This window comes from Heterodontus francisci, chromosome 37 (assembly GCF_036365525.1).
Source record: "Heterodontus francisci isolate sHetFra1 chromosome 37, sHetFra1.hap1, whole genome shotgun sequence".
In the NCBI taxonomy this organism is placed as follows: Eukaryota; Metazoa; Chordata; class Chondrichthyes; order Heterodontiformes; family Heterodontidae; genus Heterodontus; species Heterodontus francisci.
Window position 1 is genome coordinate 33,284,497 of NC_090407.1, and position 25,551 is coordinate 33,310,047.

General features: G+C 41.3%; 1 protein-coding gene across 1 annotated transcript in view; it reads left to right on the top strand.

The window, feature by feature from the left end:
* The window catches only part of mtor (mechanistic target of rapamycin kinase), a 432,694-nt gene that overhangs the window by 231,936 nt on the left and 175,207 nt on the right, over window positions 1-25,551 (top strand). The window contains 2 exon segments of the mRNA XM_068017001.1: window positions 7,029-7,104; window positions 16,142-16,281. Of these exon segments, the coding sequence (XP_067873102.1) occupies window positions 7,029-7,104; window positions 16,142-16,281 (216 nt within the window).

Sequence of the window (25,551 nt, forward strand, 5' to 3'; positions counted from 1 at the left end):
ACTATCAGCTCTTCTTTAAATAACAGTGGAATCATAAAACCCACCAGAAGCACGGAAGTAGGCATATGGAACGTCATTTTAATGTTTCAGCCAAGGAATGATACCTCTGACAATTCCTTCCTGAAATGTCAGCCTAGATTATGTGCTCAAGACTGGTCTCGGGTTTGATCTCTTAGCCTTCTGATCCAAAGATGGGTGCCTTATAGTACACATAATGGGACACCTCTTGCTTACCAATGAAGACCAGAACCATCAAATACAGAAAAGGAGCAGATTATTAAGGACAGTTTTGTCCACTTTTGCATTTGAGATATCTTTTTTTTTAAATTAGCTTGTTTTGGAATTTCGTGGTTTTTTTACAGCTGCAAAAAGTAAGAAACAAAAGATCTGTTAGCAGGTTATGCCAGCAAAGATTAAAAGATGCACAGGCAACAGGTAACCTGTAATCGTTTCCTACTATAACCACTCAACATTGTTTTCAAATTCTTTAGCTGAGCATTGAGGTTTACTCCCACAATTTCTTATCTGCCATAAAGACATTACAGAGGCTACAATTATCTTGTCAGTGATCTGAATTATGGTTTGAAGCAAGGAACTATATTTGCAAGTTACATAATTATCCTTCTTGTAACTGAGTGAATATTTGGGGAGGAGAGGATCTGGGGAGAGTTTGTGATCTTATTGCCTATGTTTATATGGATAGATAAATGCTGAGTTGCAGTATATCTTTGTCATCAGGACTGTGCTAGAGCTTTATTTTTCCAGAATAGATTTCAGTGACATTGAATTTGCCTTTTAAAGTCAGGGAATTTATTTTTCACCATTATGTTCCCAACTGGTAATGTTAAGTTTGTTGCTTCAAGATACTTGGTTTGCTTTGGGCTTTCTGTCATTGTTAAATGAACATCTTTGTAGGTAACTGCTAACATTGCAACCTTTGGGAATTATGTAAAACCTGCAAAGTGCCCTAATTAAAATGTTTTGTTGGTATATTTAATTGTCTTAAAAAAAAAGGATATTGACTATTTTAGGAGTTCTATTCCTATATCTTTTGTGAAAGTAAGAAAGGAGTTCAAAAGTATATCACAACCTTTTACTTTTAAAGTGTAGTCACTATTATGTAAATAAAGGCAGCAGATAATTTGTGGACTCCAAGATCCCAGTGATATGTTTTAACTGCGGTACTAACTATTCTCTAGATTCAACGATTTAAAACCAATAGAACACACCTCAGATGGTTTATTTATAGTCATCTGAACTGTTAAGTTACATTAAATTATGCAGCATCTTCTTAACATCATCTGATTATCTCAAGAGTACATAGAGATTTTATTGATTTTGCTTGTGAGTGATGCTATCTACCGCTATTAAAAAAAATAACAAGCTCAACAAACTTCAGTTGTGTCTATTATATGGAATAAAAGGCAGGAATGGGACTCCAGATGTAACTCTAGGTTTGGATAATGCCAATCAATCAGTTATTCACTGTTTGGTTTAAGAGATTGCCTGAACCCACCAATTCCCACTATCCCATGTCCTGGCCATTATCTGGTCATTATCACATTGCTGTTTGGGGGAGATTGCTGTGCACAAATTGGCCGCTGCGTTTCCTACATTACAACCATGACTACACTTCAAAAGTACTTCATTGGCTGTAAAGTGCCTTGGGACGTCAGGTGGTCATGAAAGGTGCTATGTAAATGCAAGCCATCTTATTTATTTTTCTTCCTCTCTACATCATATCTTAACTCCCTTGCAAAACGCTGTGGTCTATATGTACACTCCCATCCATTGTTCATTGTTGTGTGAAGTGAGTACAAGGGATTAAGAAGTCTAAGATTTTTTTTAAGTACTTTCACATTTAAGAACATAAATTCTGGAGGAAGAAGATGCCATTTTACTCTTCCAGTCAGCTCTATCAACACCCCAAGTAAAGCAAAGTACTGTGGATGCTGGAAATCTGAAATAAAAACAAAGTGCTGGAAATACTCAGGTCTGGCAGCATCTGTGGAGAGAGAACTGAGTTAGGATTTCAGGTCTGACCTTTCATCAGAACTCAAGTATGATTGATTTGTGGTTTTTCTAGGGAAAGAAATCACAAATGCAGTGTCAAACACTGGCATGATTCCATTGTAATAATCATGGAATTTGACGATTTCAGTCACTGTAAGATAGTGCTTTGATTGTTCTGACGTGGACTCCAATCATGCTGATAGCAGTAGGCTATTTGTCCTATCAAACCTGCACCATGAAGGTTGCTGTTTCTGAGGGTAGAGATTTAAGGTACATTGGCCATCATAGGAATGCTTGTATTTCAACTAAATCATCTTGTTCATCAGCTTATGTAAGTAATGCTGCCCCAGGGGACAGAGTGGAAAACCTGCAATATTTCACTTTCTCATTCATTGTGATACAGGGCATTTTCACAATTGCACAGAAAAGTTTACAAATCCTTAAACCTATAGTAATGCAAGGTGATAGTAGGTAGAAACAATAAACATTTTAAAAATAGAGAAGCATTTTGTATACTTCTCACTTGGAGTTTTGTTCAACAGGGTAATGAATAAAAAATGTCACACGCTTTAACAATTTCAACATTTAATTGTGTGCTTTCTCCCAGAAATTGAAACTGTTAGCTGAAACAAGATGCATCAGAAAAGATCTTGCTGTTTATTTAAGTGTCTGTTATTTATATTTTGTTTTTACATTTGTCGACATTATTTCTTTGCCTTCCCGTTTAAAAGGCTGCAAAATAAGATTTCAGTAAATTCATAAAGCTTCACCTTATAACAAACAGTTTTCTAAAAAGACAATCCTGCAAAGGCAGCAAAAGATCCCATTTGGTCTGCTCAACTTTAGTAGTTGATTGAGAATGCCTTCAAGTTGACATCAAACGTAATGTATTTCAGTAGAAGTCATTATTCCTCCTCGTGGACATATTTGAAGGATTTCTTGACAAACTGCCTGTTCATTTGATATAATGCTTCACTGATCTTGTTTAAGTAAGAAATGTGGTTAACCAGAACATTCAAAGAAGTTGACCAGCAAATGTTTTGTTGTGGTTTTTTAGTGACACATTTTCATATCTTTTTCCATCTGGAGGGACTTGGAGACGACAACAGTGGTCAGGTGGAATCCAGATGTGCCCATCAGCAAAACTGTAGGTGAAGCCTCCATTTTTGTTTAAATGTTCACTGAATTAAATCAAGAACACTAGATGATGAAGGATGATAAGACAGTAATTTCCTCAAGCAGTTCATATGATGATCTCCATGCTCGAGAGCAAAGTTCAAGCAGTTTATAATTTGTTGTTTGAAACCCAAGAATTTTTTTATATTTCGTCTTTGGATGTGGGCAGTGCTGGCAAGGTTGCAATTATTGCCCATCCCTAGTTACCACAAGAAGGTGGTACAGCCCTAGTGATGATACCACAATGGTATTGGATTGGGATTTATTAGATAAGTTTTTTTAGCCACATTTATCTGTTATTTTTCTAATGTATGCTGTTATGTTTGCGGATAATTTTATCTTGAATATCTGCAGTGGAGATTGGCTGGCAACAGGTGTCATGGTGGATTTTAGCTGGGTGAATTCCATGTTCTTTTGGAGCTGGATTTTCCACACTTTCATAATGGCTGGTGAAAGTTTACCCCAAGGTGTAAAAGCTGAAAATTTAGTAACTATAATTCACAATTGATTACTGGCGAAATAATATAGTTATTGCACTCTATAGAAAATCAATAATGGCTGAACGCTCAATAAGTATTTGGTAAAGTGACCAAAGTCATTTCCATCTCTATTTTTTAAAGTTCTTTTTAGTTTCACTGTTTTCATGGCTCTGTCTACACAAAATGTAAGCAGGAATATGGCAGCTAAGTGTAGCTTCAATGTATTGTGCCACAAAATGATACGATATTGGTTTCTGTCTGCAGTCCCCCACTCTGACCCTGTGAAAATAGCTGTGTTGTTACAGGGTGGTATTATACAAGGAAGGGCAGATCTGAAGAAGATTTGCCTCCAGAAAGCTTGAGTATATCCTCGCAGCCAGTGTAGTACAGCACTCGGGAACAAGAGCAGGATGCCTGTCTGCTCATCTGATTTCACCTGATGCATGAAGATTTGTGTGAACAGAAGAGAGAGCATTATCCTCACAGAAAATAGATATTCTGATCGCCCTATGATAAAATATCTAGATTTCTATGTGAATTCTCCAATTAGCTGAAAGTTTCTAAACAAAAAAGGCTTGTAATATATTTCACCTATGTATAGCATTCTTAGTGGAATGTCACAGACATTTCTAATTTACTAAACCAAGATGAAGAAATGTTTTTTTCCTACATATGATTTATGAAACTGTGCCTTGAAACTCTTGGTTCAAGGACTGGCTCTAACTTACCCTTGAAGTATGACTGGCTGTGAATTGTCACCATTTATTGCTGGATCTGAAGAAGGAAGCAGGGTAACAAGTTATTAACTTGACAGGAATGGATTTTGTCAGCACTATGTTATTCTTCAGGATTTATCTGACTGTGGTGGTTTTCTCCAGTGTACCCAGAGGCTTAAAAAGTGAAGAGAGACAATGTTTGCAAAGTTTGTTCTTGCGGCAGCCTATTCATTCTGTGCAAAGCTCTGTTGAATAGAGATTCCCAAGGCAGTACTCTCATGTTTACAAAGATAATAAGTGAAAGCCTTTTAATCACATTGCCAGAAGCACAGGTATTGAAGAAATTAGGCTGCAAAGAGTCATGAAACCTGTATTAGTAAAATAATGTAGATTTTTATATCTGCTATAAATTGCCTAATTTTGTGTCTACAACAAACACATTTATTTAGCCCTTTCACATAATGAAAATATCCTAGGTCATTGCCCAAGGAGATTAGTGGACAGTTAGGGAAATTGTCTGATGGCATACTCAAAAAAAAAAGTCGTGAGGGTTGTTTTAAAGTAGAGTTTTAAGAAGAATACAAGGGCATTATACCATGGGGATCTGCCATCAATGCTGAGGAAGAGGAAGAGGGAGGGGAGACAAGTCAGAGTTGGTGTGTGCTATGACATAGAAGAGAAATGTAAGATTGAGTGACCTCGTGGAGGAATTTGAGGCGATTTGAATGAGGATTTCACAGTTGACGCGTTGGGGATGGGGAAATCTACAATTGGCTGTCCAGGATAGGATGTGGAGTTCTAAGTTGGAACTTGTATGGGTAGAGTTGGTGAAGAGGATATTTGAGAAATTAAGCCAATTTTTAAATTTGGGGTGAAGATATGCCACATGAATTTATTGTGGAGGTATCTTATGGGAATCCTAAATTGCCGAAGTGGGTCTATATATTTAAGAAAATGTTTTTATTATCCTTATTGTTTCATCTCATTGGACATCTGCATTCACATTGACATCTGTGAAAGGCATGGGGATTCCCTGTCTAGTGGGGTTGAGGAACACCATGATTTTGAGGGCTATTCTGCAATGAATTCCTTAATACCTCCACAATTCCATAGATGATGTGGCAGAGACTTGAAGGTAGCCAAGAGAAAATGTTGGTGCATATGTTCTTAGATGATTATGTTGTTGAGTCTTTTGAAATGTTCTTACCCTAGATTATTTTGATTCTTACATTTTACATCATGCTAATGGGTGGATCCTCTGAGATTGTGTATCCTTTTCTTGCGATCTTGGTAAGAAAAATGAATAGAAAATCCTGGTAATGGCTGGGGGGTATTGGACTACTTATGTCTCCATAACAACTCTCATCACTGGTAAAGCATCACATTGGACCTTGCTTTCAAGTTGAAACTATAAAGGCAATTTGTAAAATAAATAACTTACAAGTGAATAGTCTGACAGTTATATGTTTACAGTAGCTAACTTAAAGCATGCTCTTTTATAGATAACTCGTATAAACATAGTCCTTCAATTTTCTTGGACTGTTCCTGACTAGTCTATTGTATTTTTCCTTGTGAAGCCTATAATCGGTTAGGCTGCATTCTAATAATTTAACTCTATTCAGCTTATTGATTGGATCTAACTGTTTAAATACCCTTTCACTTGTTGTAGCACGTTTAGATTTTTCATAGCTCATAATTGTATTCAGAATAATTGGTTGTAATGCATCAAACTGAGCAAATCACAGTGTCTCTATCTATTCAAAGTTAACCTGGTTCCTTCCCTCAAACTTCGCAGCATCTATAGCAAAAACTTATGTGATTTATAAAAACTGCTTGTGTACAATCACTGAATATCATGAAATTGCTACTAACGAAAACCGGACAAAAATCTATCCTTTTGTCACAATGGCTAGGTGATGCCCTTTGTGATCTGAGTCTCGTTGCATAAGCCAAGGTGCAGGTTATCATTAATGCTCTCAAAATCTGTTTTATTTCAATGGGCCTTTGCATCAATTGTGACAAAATAATACTTAAAATACAGTAAAATTCTGGCAATATGTAACAGTATATCTTTACAGACCTTGAGGTTACACAGTTGTGAAGCTTAATATATATGGTTACGTAAACTTGTCAGATTATATTTTAAGTAATTTCTGTATGTATTCACAATATAATTGACTGGATATAAATATCTCATGAGCATTCACAGATTTATTTAGTAGATCTTGGTGCAGTGCTGCTAATTCGTAATTGTTAAGTTGACTGACTCTGAGCCAGTCACGATTGTGTTCTCACTTCTCTATCATATTATATAACATTCTTTCTGTATTTCTGTCTGCCTGCTTGATTTTCCTTTACCTCCCTCAGTCCCTCATCCTTTCTCCCTCTAATCTCTTAAATTCATTCCTTTGAATAGCAGCAGATGAAACTTGAACTGGACGCTGTCTGACTATGCTGCATCAGATGTTAGAGAAATTCGGGCTTCCATATTTGCTAACGAGTAACAGCACTTCAAAAGTAATTCTTTAGATGCGAAGCGCTTTGGGATATCCTGAGGACATGATAAATATAATTTTTAGATTAGCATACTTTCTGTGATGCCACTTGATTGTAATTGTACTAAATATTCTTCTTTTATTGACAGCATAAACAATAAACTGCAGCAGCCTGAGGCAGCCGCGGGGGTTCTGGAATATGCCATGAAACACTATGGAGAGCTGGTAAATACTCTGAATCCCTTGCTTTGACAAGAATGTCGAAACTATTTAAGTTTACCCTTAAAAAGAAAGTTTTCTTACTGTGAGGAGCTGCCAGGTCTTTTGGCAACTGCCCACGGTGGTATGATTGGAATCAGGGGCTCACTGTGTGGGGAGTTGCAGGTGTTGGCCCTCCATGCTCATCCCTTCCATTCTCCAGCACTTCTGAGCGTGCCTCTTGAGCAAGTGATTGCAGCCCTTTACAAGAAGTTACTGAATGACTATATTAACACTTTGACCCGAGAGCTCCTTTTCTAATGTATTTGTTAATGCATAGAATGCCTCTGTAAATGGTATGTACAAATCTGTGTTGGTACAGCAACAACTTGCCAGAGTCCTGGATGAGAACATATGACTAATGGACTTCTGGCAGCACTTGAGTAGAATTGCAGGCGCTTATCCGTCAGCAGCAATTCTGCTGCCTATCACCTCATCTACTGACAGTGCAGTACTTTGCATTCTGTGTTTCCCTGACTAGATGAAGCAGTGCTGGCTTATTTTTTATTTGTGCATAATGAAAATCATTTTAGGATTTATGTAACCAGGAATGAAACTCGACAGCCATGCTTTTACTAGCCATTCTTATTTTATTCCCGCTCCTGCAGGTTATGAAGGAATTTTCTTAAACTTGTGTTATGACCAGGTGAGAAAGGGATCTAGGGGTCCCTCTCAGCCTTCACCTGGTCTTACCGTAGCAGGGTTTAATTTTTAAACCCACCGTTTGTTAGCTCCCTCTTAGTGAATCCTTGTTCACTAACTTCCAATTATAAGGCAAAGAAACTAGCCAAACAGGTTTTCTTAGGTTTAAAGAAAAAAAGTTGAAACTGGGCGGCGCAGTGGTTAGCACCGCAGCCTCACGGCTCCAGCGACCCGGGTTCGATTCTGGGTACTACCTGTGCGGAGTTTGCAAGTTCTCCCTGTGACTGCGTGGGTTTTCGCCGGGTGCTCCAGTTTCCTCCCACAGCCAAAGACTTGCAGGTTGATCGGTAAATTGGCCATTGTAAATTGACCCTAGTATAGGTAGGTGGTAGGGGAATTGAGGGAAGGTGGGGATGTGAGAGGGTAATGGGATTAATGTAGGATTAGTATAAATGGGTGGTTGATGGTCGGCACAGACTCGGTGGGCCGAAGGGCCTGTTTCAGTGCTGTATCTCTAAAATAAATTTTAAAAAATTAAACAAACTCAATTCGGATAGCACCCACGCTAGCATGGATACGCGATACGCACATGCAGATAGACAGAAAAGAGCAGAAGAAATACAGTGCAAAAGTTTGAGGCAATATCTGAAGACGGTTTTGCTTACTGTTCTAACTCACTGTAGAGTCCTTGATTGTAGGTAGATCTTGCTTTTCGTTGGGGTCCAGTATTCATCTTAAACCTTGTTTGCTGTAGAATACCTTTCTCTCTTGGGGTTCATGTGTTTTTCGTCGATTTGGAATTCTGTGAGAAAGAGATGGGAGCAGACAGACAAGAGAGGTTTTCTTCAGTCCAGGAGGATTCTGCCGTCTCTTAGTTCAAACTCTTTGTACAATTCAGAAAAAAACAGGTTGCCAAGCAGGCTAGTCACGTGACCAGCTGGTCTGACCACATCCGTTTATGGATTCCGCCATCCCAGCAGTCATCCTGAAATTTGAGCTCCCTCATCTTCAATGTCTGGTGCTCAAAGTCCATTGTGGGTTAAACTGGATAAAGGAAGTGACCCCTTTGTCTCCCCAAGCAAATGTCTTTCCAGCCAAGGGCCTGGTAATTTTTTTTTAAACAAGTCCTTTCTTCACTTCAACAGTTTTTAAATCAATGTTCATATGACAAAATTAATGTGCCTCAGTCTTGGCAGGTGGGGGCTCTGCATGACACTTGTAAAACAGGGCTTAGTGCAATTATGTGCGCTAATATGGTTCCAGGTTTAAGACTATTTAAAAATTACTAGTCAATCGCTCACCATTGCCTACCATTAGAGGAAATGGTATGTCTCTTTAGCTATCCTTGTAACAGGTTGAAAGAAGTACAAGCACTACTTGTGGGGCAAACAAGATTAACAGACATACTGATAATACAATTGTCAAAGGTAATGGTACTATCCCATTGATTTCAATATACCGGTGGCATAATCATGACACATGAGAAAAATTTGAGGATGTTAATATTAGTATAGAATGCATTTATAAATATCCCATTTTCAGCTAAACAATGCAAAACATTTGTTTAATCACCTCAGTCCTATTCAGAAAAAATCCACTGCTCTGCCATAGTACAGATTTCTGCTGTTTGTTTTGAAATGGTCAAATTTGTCTTTACAAATTCTGCAATTGACAATTTGAAGAAGCATTCCATAAAATCCCTGCTGCTAAACAGAATGAAATCCTGTATTTTCAAGAAACCTATTCACTTCCCACTCCCTTTTTTTTTTAAAAAAAGGAATATTTTGAATGTCAATTCTTTGTTTAGAGATCTGTCCAAGGTGTTTTATACTAGGTTCCTGCATCCTAAGTAAAAGCACAACATACTGGAAATACACAGCAGGCCGCTCAGCATTTGAAAACAATAGAAACCTTAATTTGTTGTTCCTCTTTTCAGCAGTGTTCCCTGCATTTTTTTATTTCAGATTTCTAGCACTTGCATTTTATTAATCTATTCAGCATTACTTTCAGTAACATAAAAAAATGATTCAACTTACCCTCCCATTCAGGCATTCCAGCAAACAGTGGAGAAGGTTTGGATTTAGAATGATTCGAGTCATGAACATAACTCCTCACAATATAATTGTACCAAGGGACGGGTTAAATATGAAAAGCAGTTAGTGAATGTTTCTGCAGCCATCCCAGCATGCTACAGATACTCCAGAGTTGCATCTGTACAGCTGGACCATTCTTCATCTGAATATCTTTACCTATATCTTCCTATAATTCCTTTCATTGTGGCAGCTGTTCATTATTACGGGGTTTTTTTTCTTTCCTGGGATGTGGGTGTCGCTGGCAAGGCCAACATTTGTTGCCCATCCCTAATTGCCTTGACAACTGAATGGTTTGCTAGGCCATATTTCAGAGGGCAGTTAAGAGTCAACCACATTGCTATTGGTCTGGAGTTACATGCAGGCCAGACCAGGTAAGGACAGCAGATTTCCTTCCCTGAAGGACATTAGTGAAGCAGATGGGTTTTTATGACATTCAATGACAGTTTCATGGCACCATTACAGAGACTAGCTTTCAATTGCAGATTGCTATTAATTAATTGAATTTAAATTCCACCAGCTGCTGTGGTGGGATTTGAACCCATGTCCCCATGTCATTATCCTGGGCCTCTAGATTACTAATTTATTGGCATTACCACTACACTTTTAGGGTCTGAAGTTCTGTTAATGGATGATAAATACCTGGTAGTTCTAGATAATAGGATGAACAGGTGTTGGGTGTTAATTTGCTAATTGTATTCAAGTGTATATATAAAGAAGAGCCAGCCAGCACTGGCTGGTGGTGGGATTTGGAGAGCAGAAGTAAGCTCTGTGGCAAACAATAAACAATCTCTACCAAAACATCCTAGTCTCAGTGTCTTCATAAACAGGCTTGGAGATTTTTCTAACATGCAGCACCGTCTCCCCCCGAATGTCCTTATGTAACAGGGCATTCTAAAAAGAAAAGGAAGTCAATTAAAGGCGAATTTGCTCTGCGGGATTGTTGAGATTTTGGACAGTGTTGAAATGGTGCATTTTCTTTGTGTCACAAAAACAGTGATTGTATCTGATGGCTGCTTTACTGATTACAATTGTATTCTGTGGAACCTGCCATTCCATATTGCAGTATATCATTACAGAATATTATGGGAGAACCATCTGTCCTTTAGAATGTGGAAATGTCTTCCGACCTTGGATATTTGCAGAAAAAAATCTCCATTATAATTTTACGAAGTCACTCTTACAGAAGGAAGATAAAGGAAATTCATTGATAGCAACATAATTTGCATAGTTTTCTCAAACGATGGGATGGGTTTAGCATAGGATTCGACACAGTGAATGATATATATTTCTTGTTACATAAGCTTCATGTTTTGTTTTGCTTCCCCCATTGCAATATGAAGTAGTATTCACTGTGTTGTGCATGAGGCAGTGGGGGGGACTTGGTCCCAGTGTAAGTCAGAGAGGACAGGAGTAATGGCACTTGGAGCGAGTTAGGAGACAAGTGAAGTTTATGGAAAATGAGGGACAGGTAGTTGGCCAGTAAACATTGGATCAATTGAGTCTGGGGGTGACCAGGGGATGGATGTGGGTTTCAGCAGCAGATTGGCTAAGATGGAGTGGAGGCGGGCAACTTTACGAATGTGGAAGTAGGTAGTTTTTCTGATGGAAAGTATTTGAATTCAGAAACTCATCTCGAAGTAAAATTGGGGAACATTGCAAACCGTGTGGTTCAGCCTGAAACAGTGAGCACATTGCATTGTACTCTACGCTGCTACTCTTTTTAAAGTTTATTCCATCTTCTATTGTTTGGTATACAAGCGGTGATGTATGGTGGCCATCTGTTATTTTTGACAGCATAAGGTTACTGTCCGTTTTATTGACCTGTGGAACTTTGGACTATATATAATTTCACGTGCAAATGCAATTATTAAAATAACTACCTTAGACAGCTGTATAAATTAAAATTAACCATGCTTAGTACTTCACTATAGAGGTGCTTTGTCCTTTAGATTGTGTTGTAAAATTGCCACAACCTGAAATCAAATAGTAATTGGTGAGGGTTAAAAATATCAAACTCTCATTCCCAAGCATCAGATGCCAATGGAGCTGTAACATTCAACACCGTAATCAGAACCATCTTGATGAGGTCAACCTCACCCACCGATTGTATTTACACAAGAAGTCACACTAGATTGACCTGCAGTTAGGTCATTTAATTCCTTCACTTAGTGAGTGGGGTACAGCAGGTCTGAGGTCATCATGGGTTTGTGTCAGAAGGCCTTAGAACATGATATGTTCACTTGTTCTGCATAGTTTAAAAAAAAAACTCATCATACAGTCACAGAGTCATTTATAGCATAGATGGAGGCCATTTGACCCATTGTGTCCATGCTGGCTCTTTGCGGAGCAGTTCATTCAGTCCCACTCCCCTGCTCGATCCTTGTAGCCCTACAAGTTTGTTTCCTTCAAGTGCTCATCCAGTATCCTTTTGAAATCATCCTTAAATGAAATAAATGAAAGAGAAAAGGTGTACCTTTATGCCATCATTCTACAGCATTTGCAACAATAAAGTTTCTGCAGGCATGTGCATAAATCAAGATAAATGAAAGGTACTTTGGCCACGTTGTATTGTTGAATAGCCTCACGTCCGGCTATGGAATTTGTTAAAGTGCTATAGCTCTTAGAAGGGTTCCAGTACCCAAAGACAAACCGCATGATTCCAGTGTTTTTTTTTCATTATGTGCCATTCCCTAAACGACTGGCAATCTTGAATGGCTGGTCCTTTCCTCATTGCTGTCATATCCCCTTATAGTAATTATACATTGTACCCTGCCACATTATCAGTATTGTATTAATGTGAAGCCCACAGCTAGTGTGATCAATTTGCTTTGAAACTGCTACCAAATTTACTGTGGAGGAATTATTAGGTTCACACCTCCACTGCCGGTGTTGGGTATTATCAAAATCTGCTTTTTATTGGTCTAATACCAAAGAAGTGTTACAGGTCCCAATGCACAGGTCTCATGCCGCAAAAAGCACTGAAGTATAGTTGCTGAATTTGGTACAGCCGAGGATCAGGAAAGCCGCTTTTCTTTTTATTTGGCAAGATCTGAGCTTGTGAGGCCCTGTGCATTTCACTCCAGGAACACCTCAGTTCATGCAGGATGCACAAAATGTAGTTAGGATGCTTAAGAAAAAATGTTGCATATTTATCGCGCCTTAACGTGCTCAAGACATCCCAAAACACTTAACCAAAGAATTGCATTTGAAGTACAGTCAGTGTTAGGTTGGCAAAAGGTCACTGTAGGGAATACATTGTGCAATTAAATATCTCTTGAAATTGAAGGGAAAAATTTTCACCCAATTAGTCGTAGAGTCAGAGAGTTATACAACACCGAAACAGGCCCTTCGGCCTATCGTGTCTGTGTCGGCCATCAAGCACCTAACTATTCTAATCCCATTTCCAGTACTTGGCCCATAGCCTTGTATGCTGTGGCATTTCAAGTGCTCATCTAAATACTTCTTAAATGTTGTGAGGGTTCCTGCCTCTACCACCTCTTCAGGCAGTGCGTTTCAGATTCCAACCATCCTCTGAGTGAAAAATGTTTTCCTCAAATTCCCTCTAAACTTCCTGCCCCTTATCTTAAATCTATGCCCCCTGGTTATTGACCCCTCCGCTAAGGGAAAAAATTTATTTCTATCTATCCTATCAATGCCCCTCATAATTTTATATACCTCAATCATGTCCCCCCTCACTAAATCTGAGCTAAATTTATTTGAACATATATTACATCATTGGGTTTGATAACATAATATTGCATATGAGCTGTGAACAGCTAATGGCCCTTGTGCTGGGAAAAACAATGGGCCGAATTCAGTTGCGCCGGTGGGGCTCCTGGCGTCGGGCCAAAAAGGCGTTGGAAACCCTGCCTTGGCCTTTCAGAGCCACCCCACCCCCACCGCTGGCACAATTGTACTGCGCTCAGGCATTTAAGTGCCCGGCTCCAGGATCCCCGTCCCTTTCAAAGATGAGGATCCCGCCTGCAACAGCTGCAGGTCAATCAGAGGGCTGGCAGCTCGGTAGTATCAGCAGCACCATCGGGAGCGGTGGCCACTACTGGTACTGTACCTTGGGGCAGGCCTAGCTCCAGAGACCCGGACTTGAGGTAAGTGATGTGGAGTCGCCGGGCCAGTCCGGCATGCCCTGGCGTTTGGAGGGCGGCGGCGAGAGTGAGTGAAGAATGCGGGGCTTGGGGGTCGCAGATTACCCACAGAAAAGCCCCATGCCCCCCTCCCCCCACCCCCAAAAAGCTCACAGGGAGTTCGCCTCATTTCACTGGATGTCCTCCCCCACCGCTGTCTTAATTCCAGTGGCAGGAAGAGGGCCTAAAGTGGCTGGTGACGGGCCCTCCTTCCGTCCCCACCTCCTGTTGCAATTCTATGGTCCCCCACCCCGGTCTCCGGGGAGTCCATTAAATGCAGCCCAATATGTGCAGCCCATCTATTCAGTTGGAATCAGATAAACTATTTTTGTGCAAACAATCAGGTAGATGAATACATTCAAATCTTTTTATAATTTACAGTTCATGAAATGGGAGTTCTAACATTTTTCTTTCATCTACTCGAGCTGGAAAGATAGAGGCCTGTTTTAGACGTCCTGTAAACAGAACATGATGGGTAGGTGATGGGCGATCCAGTTTAACTAAATAATTACCAAGACTACAGGCTGTTGTTTAGACATTCAAGTGTAATTTTTTTAATGCACTGTTAACTACAATAAGTCCCAGTTACTTGGATACATTTTTAATGATATTCTGCAGAAACTGTATGTGACAGAATACAGTAATTCATACTCTTGTAAAAGTGAAAATTCAACTTCTTAAAATATTTTTATAGTGATCCCAGTTTATGTTCTTTATCCAGGAGTTAGAGTATGGGAGTAAATTCTTTATCTGTGTGAGAGGTTAGAGACTTAATTCACACATGTTATTTATTTGTATGGAGGTTTTTGTGATCTGTCAGTGATATACAACAACATTTTCTGGCATTTTGATATCTATACAAGTTTGTGCGCTGAGATAGTACAATCCTTGACTTATGCACAAGTCTGATATAAGAACTAGCTTGTGATTTAATCAAAGAATAAGTTTTACAATCATTGAAATCCATGGGGGAATCAAATCCATCCTGAATGAGGTTTGTACTCTTGAAAATTTCTAAGGTAATACCAAAATTGCAATGCATAATGTGTAATCTGTGAAACTATTAAACAGATGTTTTGGAGGATATTACAACCTCCGTGAAACCGTTAACATATAAAATACAAAATATGAGCCCCCAGACCAATTTAAGGAAGTACGCAAGGTTTCACATTTTCAGACTTTTATTATACCAACTGAACCAAAAGAAATCCCAATGAACTAAATAGTACTTTGTACTTATTAAAATACCTGCAAACTTCACACTGCACTTATACATTGCACAGTCCTCTTTGATGGCGAAATCTTTGTGGTTCAAAGTCCCAAACTCCTGCTAGTCCCAATGGGTTTTACTCCCAGACCTTTTCAGTATTAATGTCCTCTTCGCTCACTTCTCCGATTACTTCCAACCTGGACATCTGTCAATAAGGTGATTCCTGCTGATTCTGTTAATCTTTTCCTTATCCGCAAACTTAAACTTTCAAAACAGGTTCAAGTCTTCACAGCCTTTCGCTGTATCAGGCTTCTGAGAGTAAGTATTTCCTCTCTCTTTCTCTCTCTCTCAAGGCTGTCACTGCTGGTTGTCTTCCTTTCTTAGAGCCTGCTCTGAAACTGCTGCTACTGATCTTCTGTACAGCCTGTGTGCCTTCTGAAAATCTGTTAAATTTAACTGGGCTCAAAAGTCAATAGCTCATTGACCTTTTCCAATATGTGAAGTCCAGAAGTCTGATTTCCATAGAGCACCTGGTCCTTCCATTGTTCCCAGGTGTTAAAAGCTGCCTGGTATATTTGCATCCTCAGAATCACTTACTCCTCATTGACAATCCAGAAGTCTGGGAGGGTGAAGACCGTTGTTCTTCAGGTGTTATACCCCTACAGTCTCTGTTTTTCAAAAAGAAATCTTTGATCTGTGTTCTTTGTTCTCCTGGTAACCAAGGTTTCTGTCTTGTCTTCAAGAAGAGTTGCTGTGGGGTCACCTGACTTCATCTTAAACTTTTAAAAATCACAGTTTTAAAAACTATCATTTTACAAAGTCCAGCGTTCATAGCAGAGGATAACCATCTGCAGATATTAGGAATGTACTGTAAGCTGCACTTCTTTAAATTCTAAATTTTGGGGCATGTTTTATAGGAGATCCAAGCAACATGGTATGAGAAGCTTCATGAATGGGAAGATGCTTTGGTTGCATATGACAAGAAGATGGACATGAACAAGGATGATCCAGAGCTCGTCCTTGGACGAATGCGCTGTTTGGAGGCACTTGGCGAATGGTGAGTTTCAACATACGAATTCCTAAGGGCAAGCTCATTGGATCCAAACCTCTTTGGTTAATGCCAACTCCACTTATCTGTTATCTCACTGTGCCACTCAATCCACTGTCTTTTCAACCTAAATGTACTGCCTGCCGAAGTGCCCTTTCTTGCTAACTTGTTTTACTATTAACCTTTGTTTAACTAAGTTCTCCCTGACTTGCTAATTTTCAACTTCTGCCACCTTGTATTTGAACATTTTCCCCCACAGAGAATCTTCTTTCTAAATTAGTTTAGTCAATTCCTATCATAATTTTGAAAACATTACAGTGAAGTTTCCCCTTTTCAAAAGAGACAAGCTCAACTTCCTTACTCTACCCTTAACTCTAAATGCAGAAATTTGAAATTTTCAAACGCCATCATTTTTACATCCGATTAATCCATATGAAATAAAAGGGATAAAGGCCATGCATTTGTCTGACTAACTTGATTGAATTTTTTGAGGGAATAACGAGGAGGGTAGTGTGTTTGATGTAGTCTATATGGATTTGAGCAAGGCTTTTGACAAAGTCCCACATGTCAGGCTTGTCAGAAAAGTGAAGCCCATAGGATCCAAGGAATAGTGGCAAATTGGATCCAAAATTGGCTCAGTGGCAGGAAGCAAAGGATAATGGTTGATGGATGTTTTTGTGACTGAAAGACTGTTTCCAGTGGGGCTGTGCAGGGCTCAGTACTGGGCCTCTTGCTTTTCGTGGTATACAGCAAGGATTTAGACTTAAATGTAGAGTGCATGATTAAGAAGTTTGTAGATGATACAAAATTGGCCATGTGGTTGATCGTAAGAAAGGAGGATGTAGATTGCAGAAAGATATCAAGGACTGATCAATTGGGCAGAAAAGCAGCAAATGGAATTCAATCCTGAGAGATGTGAGGGTAATATATTTTGGGAGGGCACACAAGGCGAGGGAATACACAATAAACGGTAGGATACCTAGAGCTGTAGAGCAACAGAGGGACCTTGGAATGCATGGCCACAAATCCCTAAAGGTGGCAAGAGAGGTAGATAAGATGATAAAGAAGGCATACGGGATACTTTTATTAGCCAAGGCATAAAATATAAGAGCAGGGAGTTTATGTTAGAACTGGATAAAACACTGGTTAGACCACAACTAAACCACTATGTACAGTTCTGGTCACTGCATCATAGGAAGGATGTGGTCGCACTGGAGACAGTACAGGGAGATTTAGAGGATGTTGCCATGAGGTAAGATTGGATAGGTTGGGGTTGTTTTCTTTGAAACAGAGGTGACTGAGGGGAGATTTAGTTGAGGTGTATAAAATTACAAACGGCCTAGATAGGGTGGATAGGAATGACCTATTTCACTTAGAGGTGCCAAAAACCAGGGGCATAGATTTAAAGTAATTGGTGGCAAGATTAGAGTCATAGAGTTATACAGCACAGAAACAGGCCCTTCAGCCCATCATGTCTGTGCCAGCCATCAAGCACCTAACTATTCTAATCCCATTTTCCAGTACTTGGCCCATAGCCTTGTTTGCTATGGCATTTCAAATGCTCATCTAAATACTTCTTAAATGTTATGAGGGTTCCTGCCTCTACCACCCCTTCAGGCAGTGCGTTCCAGATTCCAGCCACCCTCTGAGTGAAAATTTTTTCCTCAAATCCCCTCTAAACCTCCTGCCCCTTACCTTAAATCTATGCCCCCTGGTTATTGACCCCCCTACTAAGGGAAAAAGTTTCTTCCTATCTAACCTATCAATGTCCCTCATAATTTTGAATACTTCAATCATGTACCCCCTCAGCCTTCTGTGCTCTAAGGAAAACAACCCTAGCCTTTCAGTCTCTCTCCATAGCTGAAATACTCCAGCCCAGGCAACATCTTGGTGAATCTCCTCTGCACCCTCTCCAGTGCAATCACATCCTTCCTAAGTGTGGTGCCCAGAACTGTACACAGTACTCCAGCTGTGGCCTAACTAACGTTTCATACAGCTCCATCATAACCTCCCTGCTGTTATATTCTTTGCCTCGGCTAATAAAGGCAAGTATCCCATATGTCTTCCTAACCACCTTATCTATCTGTGCTGCTGCCTTCAGTGATCTATTGACAAGTACACCAAGGTCCCTCTGACCCTCTGTACTTCCTACGGTCCTACCATCCATTGTATATTCCCTTGCCTTGTTAGTCCTCCCAAAATGCATCACCTCACACTTCTCAGGATTAAATTCCATTTGCCACTGCTCAGTCCATCTTACCAGCCCATCTATATCGTCCTGTAATCTAAGGCTTTCCTCCTCACTATTTACGACACCACCAATTTTCATGTCATCTACCTCCTATATTCACGTCTAAATCATTAATGTACACTACAAACAGCAAGGGTCCCAGCATCGATCCCTGTGGTACACCACTGGTCACAGGCTTCCACTCGCAAAAACAACCCTCAACCATTACCCTCTGTCTCCTACCACTAACCCAATTTTGGATCCAATTTGCCAAATTGCCCTGGATCCTATGGGCTCTTACCTTCTTAACCAGTCTCCCATGCGGGACCTTATCAATAGCCTTACTGAAGTCCATGTAGACTACATCAACTGCTTTACCCTCATCGACACATCTAGTCACTTCCACAAAAAATTCAATCAAGTTAGTCAGACACGATCTCCCCCAGACAAAGCCATGCTTACTATCCCTCATTAATCCCTGCCTCTCCAAATGGAGATTAATCTTGTCCCTCAGAATTTTTTCCAATAGTTTCCCTACCACTGATGTTACACTCACCAGCCTGTAATTACCTGGTTTATCCCTGCTACCCTTCTTGAATAAAGGTACCACATTCACTGTCCTCCAATCCTTTGGTACCTCTTCTGTGGCCAGAGAGGATTTGAAAATTTGTGTCAGAGCCCCTGCTATCTCCTCCCTTGCCTCACATAACAGCCTGGGATACATCTCATTTGGGCCTGGGGATTTATCCACTTTTAAGCCAGCTAATACTTCGTCCCTTTCAATGCTAATTTGTTCAAGTATATCACATTCCCGCTCCCTGATCTCGACACCTACATCGTCCTTCTCCATAGTGAACACAGATGAAAAGTAATCATTTAAAACCTCACCTATGTCCTCCTGTTCCACACACACATTGCCATTTTGGTCCCTAATGGGCCCTACTCTTTCCCTAGTGTTCCTCTTGCCCTTAATATACTTACAAATCGCCTTAGGACTTTCCTTTATCTTGCCCGCCAACGTTTTTTCATGTCCCCTCTTCGCTCTCCTAATTACTTTTTTAAGTACCCCCCCCCCCTACAATTTCTATACTCCTCCAGTACCTCTGCAGTTTTCAGCCTTCTGAATCTGCCATAAGCCTCCTTTTTTTGTCCTGATCCAATCCTCCATATCCCTTGACATTCAGGGTTCCCTGGACTTGTTTGTCCTACCCTTCACCTTAATGGGTACATGTTGGCTCTGAACTCTCACTATTTCCTCTTTGAACGTCTCCCACTGGTCTGATGTAGACTTTCCTACAAGTAGCTGCTCCCAATCCACTTTGGCCAGATCTTGTTTTATCATATTGGGGCATGTTGAGAATCTTTTTCACCCAGAAAGTGATGATGGTCTGAAACACCCTGCCTGAAAGGGTGGCAGAGGCAGAAAAATGCATACATTTAAAAGAACAGTTGCATATGCACTTGAAGTGATGTAACCTACAAGGCTATGGACTGAGCTGGAAAGTGGGATTAGCCTGGATAGATACTTTTAGGCCTGCATAGACATGATGGGCCAAATGGCTTCCTTCTGCGCCCGAAGTTTCTATGATTCTTGGTTGTCCACTTCAGTACTTCCGTAAAAGGGCAGTAATAGCCTTTAGTTACAAATTCGGATCTGCCATAGATTCCTTCACTGGTTCAGTGGTATCTCTTACTTTCACGAGCAGTCTGAGTGGTTTACTTTTATGGGAGTCAATTCAGACCGATCTGTAGGTACTTCTATGGTAACGGGACTTGATGGCAATGGATATTTGTGACTTTTTCACCGGCTATATCTTCAATCTCTCCAAAGGTGGATTGAGTTAACGCTAGGTGCCATGAGATTTAGTTGAGATCATTAAGCTGCTTTGTTCCACAGTCAGGTGAACATACAAAGCAATGCTTATAAGCGTATTCACTATTGTGACATTCTGTTTCTGCATAACAAGAAAAATCAATGTTGTTGTTAGTCCATGGATCATCTTACTTCACTTAAACCAGCAAGTCTGTATCCTGATTTTTTTTTTTGAGTCGACCTTTCCTTGGCCCTCTGCCACACCTGCCCCTTTCTGTTGTGAAAGCTAGACGACTATTTAAGTTTTTTTTTATTCATTCATGGGATGTGGATGTCGCTGGCTAGGCCAGCATTTATTGCCCATCCTGAATTGCCCTTGAGAAGCTGGTGGTGAGCTGCTGTCTTGAACCACTGCAGTCCATGTGAGGTAGGTATACAGTGCTGTTAGGAAGGGAGTTCCAGGATTTTGACCCAACGACAGTGAAGGAACGGCGATACAGTTCCAAGTCAGGATGGTGTGTGACTTGAAGGGGAATTTGCAGGTGGTGGTGTTCCCATCCATTTTCTGCCTTTGTCCATCTAGTTGGTAGAGGTCGTGGGTTTGGAAGGTGCTGTCTAAGGAGCCTTGGTGCGTTGCTGCAGTGCATCTTGTAGATGGCACACACAGCTGCCACCATGCGTCAGTGGTGGAGGGAGTGAATGTTTTTGGATGGGTTGCCAGTCAAGCGGGCTGCTTTCTTCTGGATGGTGTCGAGCTTCTTGAGTGTTGCTGGAGCTGCACCCATCCAGGCAAGTGGAGAATATTCCATCACACGCCTGACTTGTGCCTTGTAGATGGTGGACAGGCTTTGGGGAGTCAGGAGGTGAGTTACTCGCCTCAGGATTCCTAGCCTCTGACCTGCTCTTGTAGCCACAGTATTTATATGGCTACTCCAGTTCAGTTTCTGGTCAATGGTAACCCCTAGGATGTTGAATGTGGGGGATTCAGCCATGGTAATGCCACTGAATGTCAAGGGGAGATGGTTAGATTCTTGTTGGAGATGGTCATTGCCTGGCACTTGTGTGGCGCGAATATTACTTGCCACTGATCAGCGCAAGCCTGGATATTGTCCAGGTCTTGCTGCATTTCTACACGGACTGCTTCAGTATCTGAGGAGTCACGAATGGTGCTGAACATTGTTCAATCATCAGCGAACATCCCCATTTCTAACCTTATGATTGAAGGAAGGTCATTGATGAAGCAGCAGAAGATGGTTGTTCCCAGGACACTACCCTGAGGAACTCCTGCAGTGATGTCCTGGAGCTTAGATGATTGACGTCCAGCAACCACAACCATCTTCCTTTGCGCTAGGTATGACTCCAACCAGCAGAGAGTTTTCCCCCTGATTCCCATTGACTTCAGTTTTGCTAGGGCTCCTTGATGCCATACTCGGTCAAATGCTGCCTTGATGTCAAGGGCAGTCACTCTCACCTCACCTCTTGAGTTCAGCTCTTCTATGAACCAAGGCTGTAATGAGGTCAGGAGCTGAGTGGGCTTGACGGAACTCAAACTGAGCGTCACTGAGCAGGCTATTGCTAAGCAAATGCCGCTTGATCGCACTGTCGATGACACCTTCCATCACTTTATTGATGATTGAGAGTAGGCTGATGGGGCGGTAATTGGCCGGGTTGGACTTGTCCTGCTATTTGTGTACAGGACATACCTGGGCAATTTTCTACATTGCCGAGAAGATGCCAGTGTTGTAGCTGTACTGGAACAGCTTGGCTAGGGGTGCGGCTAGTTCTGGAGCACAGGTCTTCAGTACTGTTGTCGGAATATTGTCAGGGCCCATAGCCTTTGCAGTATCCAGGGCCATCAGTCGTTTCTTGATACCACGCGGAGTGAATCGAATTGGCTGAAGTCTGGCATCTGTGATGCTGGGAACTTCAGGAGGAGGCCGAGATGAATCATCAATGGCACTTCTGGCTGAAGATTGTTGCAAATGCTTCAGCCTTATCTTTTGCACTGTTGTGCTGGGCTCCCCCATCATTGAGGATGGGGAATTTTGTGGAGCCACTTCCTCCAGTTAGTTATTTAATTGTCCACCACCATTCACAACTGGATGTGGCAGGACTGCAGAGCTTAGATCTGATCTGTTGGTTATGGGATCGATTAGCACTGTCTACGCATGCTGCTTACGCAGTTTGGCACACAAGTAGTCCTGGGTTGTAGCTTCACCAGGTTGACACCTCACTTTGAGGTATGCCTGGTGCTGTTCCTGGCATGCCCTCCTGCATTCTTCATTCAACCAGGGTTGGTCTCCTGACTTGATGGTAACAGTAGAGTGGGGGATATGCCAGGCCATGAGGTTACAGATTGTGTTTGAGTGCAGTTCTGCTCCTGCTGATGGCCCACAGCGCCTTATGGATGCCCAGTTTTGCATTGCTAGATCTGTTCGAAATCTATCCCATTTAGCACAGTGGTAGTGCCATACAACACGAAGGAGGGTATCCTCAGTGTGAAGGCGGGACTTCATCTCCACAAGGACTGTGCGGTGGTCACTCCTACCAATACTGTCATGGACAGAAGCATCTGTGACAGGCAGATTGGTGAGGACGAGGTCAAGTATGTTTTTCCCTCTTGTTGGTTCCCTCACTACCTGCTGCATACCCAGTCTGGCAGGTATGTCCTTTAGGACTCGGCCAGCTCGGTCAGTAATGGTGCTACCGAGCCACTCTTGGTAATGGACATTGAAGTCCCCACCCAGAGTACATTCAGTGCCCTTCCTCCTGGTGTTCAACATGGAGGAGTATTGATACATCAGCTGAGGGAGGACGGTAGGTGGTAATCAGCAGGAGGTTTTGCCTATGTTTGACCTGATGCCATGAGACTTCATGGGGTCCAGAGTTGATCTTAAGGACTCCCAGGGCAACTCCCTCGTGACTGTATATCACTATGCTGCCACCTCTGCTGGGTCTGTCCTGCCGGTGGGTCAGGACATACCCAGGGATGGTGATGGCCGTGTCTGGGACATTGTCTGTAAGGTCTGATTCCGTGAGTATGACTATGCCAGGCTGTTGCTTGACTAGTCTGTGGACAGCTCTCCCAACTTTGGCACAAGCCCCCAGATGTTAGTAAGGAGGACTTTGCAGGGTCGACAGGGCTGGGTTTGCCGTTGTCGTTTCCGGTGCCTAGGTCGATGCCGGGTGGTCCATCCAGTTCTATGCTTTCTTATTGACTTTGTAATGGTTAGATACAACTGAGTGGCTTGCTTGGCCATTTCAGAAGGCATTTAAGAGTCAACTACATTGCTGTGGGTCCGGAGTGTCTGACATTCTACTTTATTGCTTACTGTTCATAATCTCAAAAACGATCAAAGACTTTTAACATAATGGGGGTGACCCACCAAATTGCTTACTATTTATGGTCTGAGGCAACAGTATCAAGGATAGCCCATGAGCATCTTAGCTATATTTAAAGTAACCCTTTTCCCCAAATCCTTTGTGAAAAAACCAAGTCCTGAAATATGACACTTTCCTATGTTTAGTTTGGCCAGACAATCTGGCTGTCAGGATACTAACACACTGAAATTCAATATGTGTAAAAAGGAAAGGCACTAGCCAGAATTGAGATTGAACACTCTGCTATTCAATTGAGTGCTAAACTGACTGTGTTTACAGTACTCAGGCAACTGGGGAGCAACATCTCTATCAAGAACTGCAGAGTCGTTTATATATTTATCTGTCCTCCCAGATGAAGGGTATTATTGGCAGGTGCCCTGAAATGACAATGCAGGCAGATGTACTTCTGACTTTTGTTGTGGCAGGGCAGTGGGCAGTGGGGAGTGGGGCTGTGAAGGGAGAAGAGGAACAATTAGAATTTGTGTCCTGCAATTCACAGGCAGTATGAGGAAATACGTTAGCTATTTATTTGGATTAATATTGAAGAAAATTGTTCTAGGGCAACACAGTGGTGCAGTGTTTATATTTCCAGCCTCCTGTGCTATAAGGTTGTAGGATGCTACCATGCACTGAGATTGCCCTCACAATGAGTTCCTTTTGTAGATGTGCCATTGTGAAGGAAGTGCTTCTCCCTGAACAGGTAAAGCTGCTCTGGCTCGCTTTTGTGCAGTTGCTGGCAGCCAGTTATAGAACTGCATCAGCAGAAGCTTGGAACCAAGTCGCCTGCTGATCTTTCAGCCAGAGACAGTGCTTGGTGCAGGGGAGATTAGAGGGAAAATGGATGCTTTCAATTTTTATATATGTAAAGTAGGCCACGTTACTCGCCGATTTCTCATACTATTAATCAAAATGTGCTTAATGTGCATGAGTACAAACTATACTGAGAAATGCTGTAAAAATGAGTGTGAAAGTGCTTTGAATTTAATTGTCATTGTGCTGCTTCTGGGTCTGAAAGATTTTATGGGGAATTGCCAAAGCTGTTCCTATCATACAGACCCTCCATCTGTTTCCAGACATGAAATAAGTCGCTTCTCTCAACTAGAGCACAGTTGCCATCACTGACCTCGTAGAAAAATTGTGTTTTAACTTGCCCACATTTATCTCACCAACCACAGCAACAACTTTTCTTTTTATAGCATCTCTAATGTTGTAAAACATTCCAAGGCATTTCATAGGAATGTTATCAAACAAGATCTGACACTGAGCCACATAAGGGGATACTAACCAAAAGCTTAATCAAAGAAGTAGGTTTTAAGGAGCATCTTAAGAGGAAAGAGAAGCGAGGTGGAGAGTTTAGGGAGGGAATTCCAGAGCTTAAGGCCATGGCAGCTGGAGGCATGGCCACAAATCATGGAGCGATTAAAATCAGGGATGTTCAGGAGACCAGAATTGGAGGAGTGCAGATTTCTCAGAAGGTTGTAGGGCTAGAGGAGATTAGGGAGATAGGAGGAATTTGAAAACAAGGATGAGAATTTTAAAGTTGAGGCTTAACCGTGAGCCAATGTAGGTCAATGAGGAGTGATGGGTGAACATGATTTCAGTGGGGAACCACCACTTCTGTGCCTTTACCCTCTCCCAGTAAGAGCATGAGATCTCGAAATGAATTTCATTTCCACCTTTCTGGTCAATTCGGACTTTCAAAAATAAAGCTCCTATGAAAAAGAATCTGTAAGTGGAGAATTTACATTTAAATAGTTACTGAAACAAAGTTAGCATTTGTGTTTCTCACAGCTGAATATATAAAAGTCCAGATATGCAAACATTGTAGAACTACCCAAATGGTAGACCAGAGGTT